We start from the raw sequence: 13,052 nt of genomic DNA on the forward strand, positions 1-13,052 counted from the left end.
CACTTAAAGGTATAGAATAAATTCCAGTCATATTGGATAGGTCACGAGTTACTTGTCATTTTGTAGTATTCTGAACACTGTTGGATTTTATTCAGCCACTAGGGCAAAATTTGGTGCTACTGTTTCCTTAATGTGCAAATTTTATTATTTGTGAGGGCAAAAAATAAGATTTTATTTGGAAAAAGTTTTTTGTTGTAATGAAAACAGAGTCATTGTTATTGCTATAGAATGTCATGTTTTTGATGTTTGAAAAATGATAGGTTGTTTTGTCCTCTTTCTTTTATGAAGTTTGAAAGCTATAAACATTAAATGTTAAGACTTTGTTTCTCCTTATTTATATTAGATTAAATACCATATTATAAGGAAATAATTGTATTTTTTAATATGAAAATAATAATAGTTTTAATTTTTATGACTTTTTCATACATTAAGTAATTAGATAAATGTTTTTACAGGCACATCAATTTTACCTCCATCACTAGATTTTCTCAACAACTGTGCAAAAAGTGATAGTAGTTCTGATAGTAGAGAAGGTAGTCCTGAACCTGAATTATTCGATATGGCTTCATACAAAGAATATGCTTCAAAATCAGAACATGATAAATTTTATAAGCATGAAAATATTTCTTCTTTAAGACAACCAACAAATAAATATAATCTTAACAGAAAAAGGAGTCATTCTAATAAGGAAGGTATGGAGTCAGAATCAGCTTCTGAAGAAAGTACATACAGTATGCAATGTCAACAAAAACGAAGTAGAAGTAAAGAGGTATAGTAAAATAAAATTTTAAGCTCTGTAATTTGATTATAGTATTGATTAATAAAAAAATTAAACTAACATATTTTATTAAGTTATAATTTAAATTAACTATTCTAGAAATGCAATAAATTATCAATAAAATGAATTTTGTGATAATGTTTAAATGTCTTATGTCAAAGTAACCAGCCCATATTTAATATTCTCCATATAATTATTTCATTACAATATACATAAACAGACAATTTAGAAATTAATTATTTAAAATTGAAATTCTAACTGTTATTAATACAGAAATTTAATTGATATTTACATTTAAATACAAATGTAGTTATATGAAGTAAATTCATGATTCTTGCAAAAATGCACTTGCAATCACAAAATAAGAAATTTTTTTACTAAACCTGAATATAGCGACTTAATCCTATTAAAAATCTGTGAATAAATTTAAAAAAAAAAATATGTCAACAAAACCCAATTGTCGTATGGCATCATGTCATCATAATGAAAGAGCTACAGAAGATAATTAATAGAATACCAAAGAGATGTGCTTTGGTATGAAAAAACTATGGTTATTTAATTAAATACTAGTTTTTTATGCTGATCTGCTGAAACTACTTAATTCATTAGGCTTCAGTTTTCCATTATATAATTTTAATTTCACTAAAGTTATGCCAATAAAAAAAGTGGCTTTTTATCTACATGTATTCTGCTTTTAATATCCAGATGCATAATAACTGTAGTTCTGTGTAAGATGGTTCAGTTTTGCAAAAAATCTTAAATATGCATCAAAGTATTTTTCCAGCAATATGCTATATATACCTATACCTGAAACATAATATTGGACCCTGGTCATCACGGCATAGTTGATGTTAAATTTCTCTAGTTAAATTAGAGATTATTTTTTAAAATATAATTAGAAGTAATTAATTAATCTTTGAAACAAACTTTTGAACATTTTATTAGTTAATGTAATCAATCTTTAACTTAATATTCCTCAAAAGATTATTTAATTTTAGCATTTTATAAATTTAATTTAATTGATAGAAAGCCTTAATTCCTATTTAGTTATACATTTAATATTTTAGTTTTAAAACTCACAATTAAAACTTACAGAATATAAATTGATATAACTTTAAACTATCTGAATGATACTGCTTTGTAATAAACAAGTACTTGAAATTTTTTTTTATATTACGGACATATTACTGCTTAAAATGATGATGATGATAACTTATTTTTATAGGAAATGATTTGATTTAAACATTTTTATATATGTTTATATGTGGATATCTTTTATTATGTGTAACAAAATAGCATTGATAATGATTATAAATAAATATTATAAAATAATATAATAAATGTATAAATAAAGTTTAAACTTCTGGATGAAAAACTTTTCAAAATGTGTAATATATGAAAGTTCTTCATAAATTGTTTTGTTTATCTATTAATTATTATATTATTGCAAAAATTTTCTATTTGGAAACAAAAGATAACTTCTGTATAATAATAAGTTTTATTTATCTATATATATAGATAAATAAAACTTGTTTCTTTTTATTATTATATATACATATATATGTGTGTAAGTTATATATTAAAGAAATTAACTAAATTAAATAATATAAAAACATAATAAAAATCTATACTTTCTTATATTAATATGTTTTTTGCTGTTTCTATATATCTGTATTCTTTTTCTATAGGTAATTTGAGATAAATATTAAAATTTGATGACTATTTTTGTTTTAATAATAATTTTTTGTGATGTTATTTTAAAGGTTTTAATAATAATAATTTTTAATACAAATTTCAGGTGCTTAATAACAGAAAAAGAAAATTTTTGAGTGATGACTCTGAATTTCAAAAACATAAGCAAGCTGCACCTCCAGGACGATTAAGATTATTACAACCCAATAATAACATTAATGGGAAATCAAAACAGTTAGCATCTGTAAGTGCTCTTAAAGAAAAATATAAACAACAGCGTCTTGCAAAACAAAGGACTAAAACATTCCATAATCAGAAAGAAAATTTATCTCACAATTCAAAACCTACAATTACTTTAAGAACTCAGAATATTAATCAGAATTCTAATTCCTCAGTAAAAAGAACTGTTGAAAATTTAATTAATGTCAGACAGACAAGAAGTGCATGCTCTGCAAGCAATAAAACTCCTGTAGAAAACAAAAGACTTTTAAGGTCATCAAAAATTCATCAAGAATTGTCTCTTCCTATAACACGAACTGCCACACAACAAAATTCTACCACACCATGGTTAAGAAAAGCCAAACTTGTTCCTCCAATTTTAGATTTTGATTCTGATAGTGATACTGATTCTAATAGTAGTATTACAATTAAAAAAGTACCACAAAAACAAAGAACTGAAAGATCTAGAATAAGTCTAAGGAAAGACAGTAATAATTCATCTAAACAAATAAAAAATATACCAGTAAAAAATAAAACTATGTCCCACATGTCTATCAGAAAAGCAGCATTACTTAGTACTGCAGAACATTCCTATGTAAAACTGCCACCACCTGAAAAAATTACACAATCAAAAACTCAGTTAACTAAGAAGTATAAAACTGTAGTAAAAAAGAAATTTGTTCAACCTGTCAGGCAAGTTCATGATACCCTAGGAAGAACCAGATCATCTAAATTATGTAAGACACAAATATCAAAACCCATGACACGCAGTGCTAGATTAAAAGAAATGATTATTAATGAAGCTAAACTGGAAAAGAAAAATGAAAAGCGAATGGACTGTAAAGTTTCAAAATCTAAACTTGAAGGTAAAATTAATATTGATGCCAAAAAAGTTACACGAGGAAGAAACAAGAAAATTTTGAACCAAGAAAAATTAAATTTGAAAGAATTAACTAATGAAGGAAAGTTAACAGATCAAGTAAAACAAAAAGTATCTATGTTAAAAAATAAAGAAATAAATCAAATAATAGAAACTAATAAATTAAGAAAATATGATGACAACTCAAAATGCTTAATTAAAGAAAAAGAAAAAAGTAAATCTGAAAAACAGAATCAAGAGAAAGAAAAATGTGATAAATTTAATAATTTTAATAAATTAAAACAGTTTGATTCATCCAAAGAAAAATCAATGAAAAAAGATGGTAAATCAAGAGATTTAGAAAGAATTAGTTCAGAAGATCATAAATATACATGTAAAACTTCCTATGGAATTGTAGGTAAAAAAGAAAAGTTTAACAAGAAAGATAAACAAAATAATTATTCTAACGAAGATCAAAGTCAATATTCAAAATCAGATAAAGATTACCAGTTAGCATTAAGAAAGAAAAAGAGTAGTGGAGAACAGTATGCATTTAATGATTTTGAAAAATTAATGGAGGATGAAGGATTTATTTCAAAAGAAAATTTAGAATTTAATGATTCGGCAAACAAACCAAAGAAATTTAATAAATCAGGTTATTTATATCAGAGAGAATTATCCTCAAAAAAGTCAAGCAAAAAAGTTCTATCAAAACTTCTAAATAAATACTCAAAGAATAAAGGTTTACAGAAAAAGACTCTTGATCAGTTAGAAAAAGATGAAATGTCAGATGAATATAATTTTAAAAAATCTGATAGTGATAACAGTAGTGAAACAGTAATATCTGATTCTAAAGATAAAACATTAAATGATGATAGTGACTCTTCAACCAAAGAACTCAGTCAATCAGAAGAAGCAATTCAAAATTCTTCTTTAAATAATAGATGTGAAACAAATTCAACAGCATTAACTTCATCTGTTGGACAACCTACAACAGATTGTCCAAGTGATGAAACAGAAACATCTTATATTATTGAAGACATGTCAGATGGAGTAGCAACATTTGATGCTATTTCTAATGAAATGGCTCAAACATTACCAAGTGATCTGGTTTTTGGAAGTGCCGAAGAAATTCAGAGTTTGATGACAAGTGAATTTTCTGGTGTTTTTGATGAAGCATTTACAGCAGGTGCTATTTTGTTGACAACAAGGGATACACTTGCCCAAGTTCCTTTACATTTTATTCAAGAATTAACACCAACTAAAACAATGGCAGATGCTGCAACAAATACTTGTGAAGAGGATCTTTTAGCTTGTATGAATGAAGGTCCTCTTAGAAGTGAAGAAACTTCAGTTGGAACACAAACAATGACACCAGTAGGATCTCCTTTACCAGTTACAACTGATGCCGTAGTTCCTGAAGTTTCTACTGATTCTAGTCCTAAAGAATCCGGAAAAACAAAAGTAAAAAATATGCCAAAAGCAATAACTTCTCCAGGAACAACTTCTACATCATTACCAAGAAGAAGAAGTAGAACTACATCTTTCAGTAAAAAACTCAAACTAGATGATAATTCACCTGGAAAAGACTCAACAACTTCCATTCAAGACAACCCCAAAATATTAAATGCACCTGTTTTTTATCCATCGCAAGAAGATTTTCTTGATCCTTTGGAGTATATTAAGAAAATTCAACCAGAAGCAGAAAAATTTGGAATTTGTAAAATAGTACCACCAGCTCAATTTAAGGTATTTAGATAGTTTTACTATTTGAATGATTAGCAATAATACAACAAATATATACATTTCAGGCATATCCTGATTATATAAATTATTGATAATTTGCTATCTTAATAGTTGTTTAAATTTTATTTTTTTTAATATTTGAACAGTAAAAAAATAATTATATTTTAATAATTTTTTTCTAAAATTATTAATAGCAAAATAAATAGATGATTGATGGTTATTACTTCCAATAACTTTTTATAATGTTCAATATGATTCAATAATTATGTTTTATTTTTCTGAAATTTAGTTATTTTCTTATACAAGGTTGTTCAAAAGTAATGCATCAGTGATGCTTACCTACACATACATACATGCATAGCATGTATGTATGTGTAGGTAAGCATCTTTGGATGTACAATACCATACATACATACACGGTAGGTATGTATGGTACAATATGGGGTACTGGCAGGAAAAACATGTAATTTACAGTATAAATTGTTGTAACATGTAATCATCAAAGTATATTATACAGTTATTATTAATTATTTAATAAATGTATAACTTAAAAAATTATAGTATTTAGCCATTTTAGTACAGTATGACACACAAACTAATATTGGGCATCATGAATTCAATCATTCTGCATCTATACAACTACTACAACTATTGAAAGTAAACATAACATTTTCTACTGCATATGTAAATCATTGTGACATTACATTAAGATAATTTACACCATAAATTGCATGCTTTCCCAACAGTATCCCACATGGTACAGTACATAAATACCTGCTATATAGAATGTTGCTGCCAGTGATTGAGATGGGCCTTAATGTTGTTTTGAAGATTGTCATTAGTCTCAAACCTCTATCCTGCTAGCCAAGTTTCCAGTTCAGGAAAGAGGTGGAAGTCTTCATACATTAAACTATCACCTTTGTGAAGACTAAGGTGTGAAGACTATCACCTTTCAGACTTCCACTTAGATTGGAACTTTTTAAACAACTAGTGTACAGCCCCGATTTAGTGCTGAGCTACTCGATCACTGGTGGCAATATTCCATGAAGAGAGGATTTCAAAGCTCTTCCACAGATAGACAAATGCCTCAATCTTCACAGTGATTATGTTGAAAAGTAACCATGTTTGTACCTAACTTATGGTAAAAAATTCATTTTGTTATTTACACTTGTCTTTGTTTTATGGACTGTTGGAGGTTGGAAAAAAAAACAGCCTATGTATATTGAGTTTATGAGTAATGATGATGTTGATGTAAGCAAAACAAATATCTTTATTTTGTATAAAAAAAATTGATTAATTGGAAAAATATTTTATTTAGTATATTTGTTTATTATAAAAAAAAATTTCATCAGTTAAATAGGATATAACAGATTTTGAATTAGAACAAATTTTTAATTCTTGATTTTTATCAATTTTAAAAATTGAAGACAAACATATAAACAAATATCATTTAAAATTGCAGTTTTAAATTTTTTTTAAATTAGTTTTTTTTATATCTTTCAAGTAATGTTCAAAATAACCACTCAGTCGGTTTGACGAAACACAAAATTTATACTTACAGTAAAAATGTACAAAGCAATACAAATTAGAGTCACAATTAAATATGCACAAACACTAATCCAACGACAACCGACTATTCCCGTACAAATTCGTCGAAAGAACTCCTTACGATCAAACAGACTTGTAATTACAGCACCTCTGAGTCAGGAACAAGTTCGTACTAAACCACTGGGGTTTACTTTCCCCAGATTTCCATAGCGTCTAACGACCGAGACAGTTAGAACTTCGGTAACAACGATCCTAATCCGATCCGATCTGAACTCAGCCGATCCCGACACAAACTGATACCAACCCTGTTCCCGCCGAAACTACTGCTTAAATAGTGTCCGGCGTTTGAATCGTCCACCAATCAAATTTGAATGTTTCCACAATGGCCGCCAATGGTCATTTCCCGCCAGCCAATCGTCCGTCTGTCGTCGACTTGAAACTCAACGGATCTTTCCAACGGCCGTTGCTAACGGTTTTTCCGTTATGAAAGTTCGTTATAATAAAACAGGGCGGAAATCGCTTGCCTAAGCGATTCCGAACCCTACATTTCATTAATTAACAACAGTGGTTATTGTGGAAAAATGAAAATTTTATTAAAATTGTAAGACTGGAAACTATCACTGACCTTCCTGTTCTAGATAAAAATTTATTAGAGTCTGACTTTATTTTGTTTAGCATTTTTTAGTTCTGTTTATTTAATAGTATTATAGTGTAAAGTTTGATTGGTTTACTCTTAGTTTTTTTTCTTGTTTTTTATATATATACATTGTTTTTTGCTTCTTTTGAGATTTTTCTCATGAACTACAGGATTTTTTTTATTTTTGCAAAATTTAGGGATTACATATTATGGTTAATTTATCAATTTAGTAAGGTACCTAAAGTATCAAGAGAAAAAAAGAAACTGAAGTTCTATAAAATGAATAAAAATATTAACAAATATTTTTACAACTAGTTTGTTTCCTGTTATTAAAATATTGTTTTGTTTACATTACCATCATTATTCACAAATTTAAAATGTATGTGCCCAATATAAATTATTGATTTAGTAATTATCAAGAAAATACTAATATACTGATTTTTGTATATTTTCAAGGTAGTCTAAAAATCAGTTAGCCAAAATATACTTTAAGAACAGTTGAAAAAAATAATAGTAATTTTATAATTATATTTTATTTAAGGAATTATTAGTTATTTAGATTAATGTTTATAAATTTTAATTTTTTTTAGCCTGAATGTAAAGTGAATGATGATATGAGGTTTACAGCTCATAATCAATATGTGCATAAAATGTTATACAGGTAAGCATTTGTTAATTATTTATTTTAATGAAATATTATTTTAGGAACTTATTTGAAAATTACTTATTTAAGGATATTAAAACATTGATTAAAGGATAATTATTTGTAATGGAAGTAATTCCTATATCTGTCTGAATATGAAGCATTCTTTCTGTTTTCAGAAATGTAAACAAAGTATTAAAAATTTCATTATTAAAAATAACTTATTGAAAATACTTAAATAGATATATTTTAGATTTTATTTTATTTGTAATGTAGCAACTATCTTCACGTTTAAAAGAAAAAAATTCTTGCCAAATTAAAATTTGTATGTATTATATTTATAATACATATAAATATAAAATGCATATATACAAAAGTACATATTTGGCTAAATAATTGCTGGATTACTTCAGGATATATTAATGCTACTAATTAAATGTCAAGAAATTTGGCCTAGAGATTTTAATTAAATTAACACTTAATAATTAATTTAGAAGGTTCTGGAAGAAAAGAATTGGCCTGAAATGGACTTAAACTTGCAACTCCCTCTTGCCATGTGGTCGTATTGCCAGCCTTGATAAATTAAATAATTATAATTATTAATTTATCAGGAGATGACACCAAATACCTACCTCCAGACTAAATTACTTGGCATTTAATTAGTAATTAGCAATCAGTAGCATTAATATAGCCTAATGTAATACATCAATCATTCAGCATTGATCTAAAAATCAGGTTTATGGATGTTTATATTTGTATACATATTTGGTTTATTCTATAACTGCTTTTCTATTTTCAGTAATAAAATTGAAATCGAATTGTTGAACTGTTCAAAATTTGGATATTTTGAAACAACACCACAAATATAATAATTTATATCATTTGTTTTAGCTGTCAGAAGACAATTTCTTTTTTGACGTTTTGGAGTGCCTATTTCCATTATTTGAAAATTAACTTAAATTTATTTCCTAAACAGATAAAAATGTTCCTCTTATATCAAATTTTGTCAACCTAAATATAACTCAAAAGATCAGCATTGAATTCTTTCTAAAGGCCTAATTCAGATATTAGAATTTATAAAACTTTGCATTGATTTTATGTTTTGAATTGCAAGAATTTTTAAAAAGATTTTTAATGTCTTTCTTGCATTTTGAATTATTCTTTTATGAGCCATTATCAAAAATTTTTAACTTTGTAGTATCATTTTAGAATGTTTCTAAGAGTAGCTTCAAAATTATATGCTTTCATTGCTACTATATAAATATTTCAAATTTTTCAGAAACTATTGGATTGGATTAATTCAAGTGGCAGAGTTTTAGATTAGTTTCTCAAAGGTCAGCAGTTCAAATCATCATCTAACATTTGTCAAGTAAAGTTCTCCAAACTTATAAAATACTTGTGAAACAGGTTTTACTTAGAGTCTAAAAAGGAACTTACTTTAAGAAAGAAATCATTCTAGTAGTACTTCATCAGGCATGAAGAAATAAAATAAATACATGGTAACATAACAATATGCTGTCTTAGAAATAGGAAGGAATGTGACTTGAATAAAAATTTACTAACAAAAAATATCTTTTGTGAAAAATATAAAATTAAAAAATAAATCAATTAGTCTAATATTAAATTTATTTATTTATTTATTTATTTATTACACAGATTACAGAATACCCTAATCAGATTGATGAGGTTATTAAAAAAAATTCTTTAATCTTAAAATTCATCTTGAAATGTAACTATTTCCAAAGGTTGGAAAGATAGTTGAAATATTTGGCATTTATAACATTTTGTTTCAGATTTCTTCCATAAATCTAGACAGATTATTTTATTTTATTTATTATTATTATTTTTTAATTCTTCTTGCCTTGTAGGTACTAAGTGGACTTTTAAAACAGGTCCATTAAAGGTTTAATCAGACCCATAATAGGGCAGCCAGATGATGAAGGTTTGGTCACTGTTTCCAGACTATCCAAGAAACATTCCTGAGAATCTGACATTGACTCAAACCTGGGTTCTTCAGAGTGGCAAGAATATATATTTATATATCATAGCCATGTCAGCTAACAGTTCAGACAAATTCTTCTGACTTGACATTATTGTGTTGGTCATTTTTCTTCCAGAAGATCTATTTTATCCCAGAGCACTACTGAATCTTTACTCATCACTTCTAGCAGAAATTTATTAGTAATCTTATCTATACTGTGCTTCTTAATTTTGAAGCTCAACATTTCAGTAATTTCCCTGTAATAAAACTCTTTATTTCTGGTTTTAATAACAAGAATTTTATAATTCCAAGTGAAGTAAAAAAATAAGTTTTATTCTACTCTGAATTAATGTGTGATATAAGTCTTGACCACCCTCATTAAGTGAAAGTTAAAAAACTATAGAATTTATTAAAGAGGTAAGATTAGAATTGGCCTTCCTCAAACTAACTCTACCAAATTTAAGTAAAAGCATCAAAGTAGTGTACCAGAATTCTTAGTGAATGTGTTTTCTTTGGTCCTAAAGTATTATTAATAGCTATTAACATTATATTTAAAAAAAAAAAAAAGCATTTTTATGTTTTAATGAGAATCAGAATAATAAATACTGTACAAAATAAAAAATAATGTAAAATTATGAAAACAAATTTTTGTGAAGCTTCAATTTTATAACTTTAAAACAATTCAAATAATTTTAAATATTTTTAGAATTAAGTATAATATAATTAGAGTTGATTTTATATATATATATGTTGGTTCATTACGGTACAATGTATATAATTACTGCAAATTATTTTTATATATCAAATCCATCTGATGAACAAAGTGATAATAAATACAAATACATCGCACTAACCTTGTATAGCTTTGCACTTAGTTTTTGAAACATAGCACTTACGTTTTCAATCCACCCTAGGACCTTCTTCAGTTATTCTATTAAAATTTTTGTGGTCCAATCCGAGTTTAATTTAGTTTCTAAAAATTAAATGCAATGCTATACAAGGTTAATGCAATGTATTTGTATTTCTTTTATATAGTTTCTTCTCTCAAAACAAGCTTAAATATATTTTCAATATGTTGTATTCTTGAAGTTATTATCACTGATTTAAGTTTTTTATGTATTTAAACATTTATAAATAAATTTATTTAAATATTAATAGATGGGGTCCAAATGTTAAACATGTTGCTTGTATTAAAAGACATCTTCGATCTCAAGGCGTGACTTTGGAACAAGCACCACTTGTGAGTAGTACAGTAATTAATAAAATTACACACACTAACTTCTTAATATTGCTTAGTAAATTACCATTCTAATAGTAACTTGAATATTTATAACAATATTCATTGTCAGTAATAAAATCGTAAAAATTGATTTTCAGTTTTATTAATAAATTAAGGTAAAGACACTAAAGCTTGACAGTGCATTAGTGGTTGACATTTCCAAGATATTTTTCTTTAAATAATCAGAATTTCAAATAAAATTTTACAAATATGTGTGTACTATTCAGAAGATACTAAAAGACAATCTCAAAATTATGGCAATGAATTGCTGTGATGACAAAAAGACTGTTTTTAATCAAAATAAATCTGATATTAGAATTATTACTTATTCACAAATAATAAATGAATTTCCAATACCAAAAATGATTGTAATTTGTGATAGGACTAAATGTCAGTTTTCTAAATCAGTTTATGGTGGTGATTAAATATCAGTTGTTAGCCCAATAATATGTCAACTTGTATTGATTTTTGTTTTAGGCTGTGTCAACTAGTAGTGCAAGGACATAGATTCAAGAATTAAAAAAAAAATTTAAATACAGTGTATTTTTTCAAAAATAATTTTAAATTAATCACAAAAGTTTGTGTAGTGATTATTCTTGAAATTATTTTTGTTTCAATATAAATATTTATGTTATTGGCAGAAATAGAATATTTTTTTCTTAATGTGTCAGTTATTAGTACCTTTATCTTAATTATTATGAATACTAATTTTAATATTTAAAATTAATTGTAAAATAAAATATTGTTATTTCTTTTACATTGTGATTTTATATAAAATTATTTTCCTCATTAAACAGTAACAGAATTTTTATGCTGTTTATTTATAGTCACATTCAATATGGTAAAAATTATTATTATTATAATTCTTATTAGTTTATTATTATAGCTTCTTGCAGTTTTTAAAGTAATTAGATATTTTCCTTCTATTTATTAAAATTAAAATTAGATTAATTTTTTGTAATCTTTTTTCAGATTGGTGGTATTGAACTGGATTTATCAAAATTTTATCACACTGTGCAACATTTTGGTGGATTGCAGCAAGTTATTGAAAAAAAGAAATGGCAGAGAGTTGCAGATGCAATGCACATACCAAAAGCTGTAAGCTTTACTTTAAATTTTAAATTTTATTTTATTCTGGTCAATATTAGATTCTGTTCTGTTTTAAGTTTAGAATGAAAATATTGTTCTGTTTCATTCTGTAATGTATATTGGCTTTATAATAGCATATTGTATGCAAAAAAACATTTGCAATTAAATATTTTTGTAACTGCTAGACATTTATGTATGACTCATTAAAATATTTTAAGCTTGAATATGCAAGTACAGTTGTATATTAAGTTAATTAACTTAATAAACCATACTATTGCTGTAATTAATTGGCCTATTTTTTACTGATATTAATTATTAGATATTAAGTAATTTGATATTAGAGGTATTATTCTTTTCTTACAGACTATTCTAAAATTATTTAATAAATATTAAATTATTATAATACTAATTTGGATAAGAGATGGTGTCTAACATCTATCTCTAATACCAAATTACTTAATATCTAATTATTAATAGTAGCGAAAAGTAACCTGATTAATTATGGTGATCATTTAGTTCATTATTAATACATCGGGCTTACTGATGATCATTAACTTTAAAAAGAACTAGAAAATTATTAA

At 25.9% G+C, this 13,052-nt stretch overlaps 1 protein-coding gene across 3 annotated transcripts in view; it reads left to right on the forward strand.

The window, feature by feature from the left end:
- The window catches only part of LOC136982977 (uncharacterized), a 62,079-nt gene that overhangs the window by 27,075 nt on the left and 21,952 nt on the right, over positions 1–13,052 (forward strand). For all 3 annotated transcript variants that reach the window (XM_067279562.1, XM_067279563.1, XM_067279564.1), the window contains 5 exons: positions 456–769; positions 2,577–5,297; positions 8,070–8,140; positions 11,262–11,343; positions 12,355–12,480. In XM_067279562.1, the coding sequence (XP_067135663.1) occupies positions 456–769; positions 2,577–5,297; positions 8,070–8,140; positions 11,262–11,343; positions 12,355–12,480 (3,314 nt within the window). The remainder of the gene's footprint in view (positions 1–455; positions 770–2,576; positions 5,298–8,069; positions 8,141–11,261; positions 11,344–12,354; positions 12,481–13,052) is intronic.

Source organism: Centruroides vittatus, unplaced genomic scaffold (assembly GCF_030686945.1).
Source record: "Centruroides vittatus isolate TY-2023 unplaced genomic scaffold, ASM3068694v2 contig_875, whole genome shotgun sequence".
In the NCBI taxonomy this organism is placed as follows: Eukaryota; Metazoa; Arthropoda; class Arachnida; order Scorpiones; family Buthidae; genus Centruroides; species Centruroides vittatus.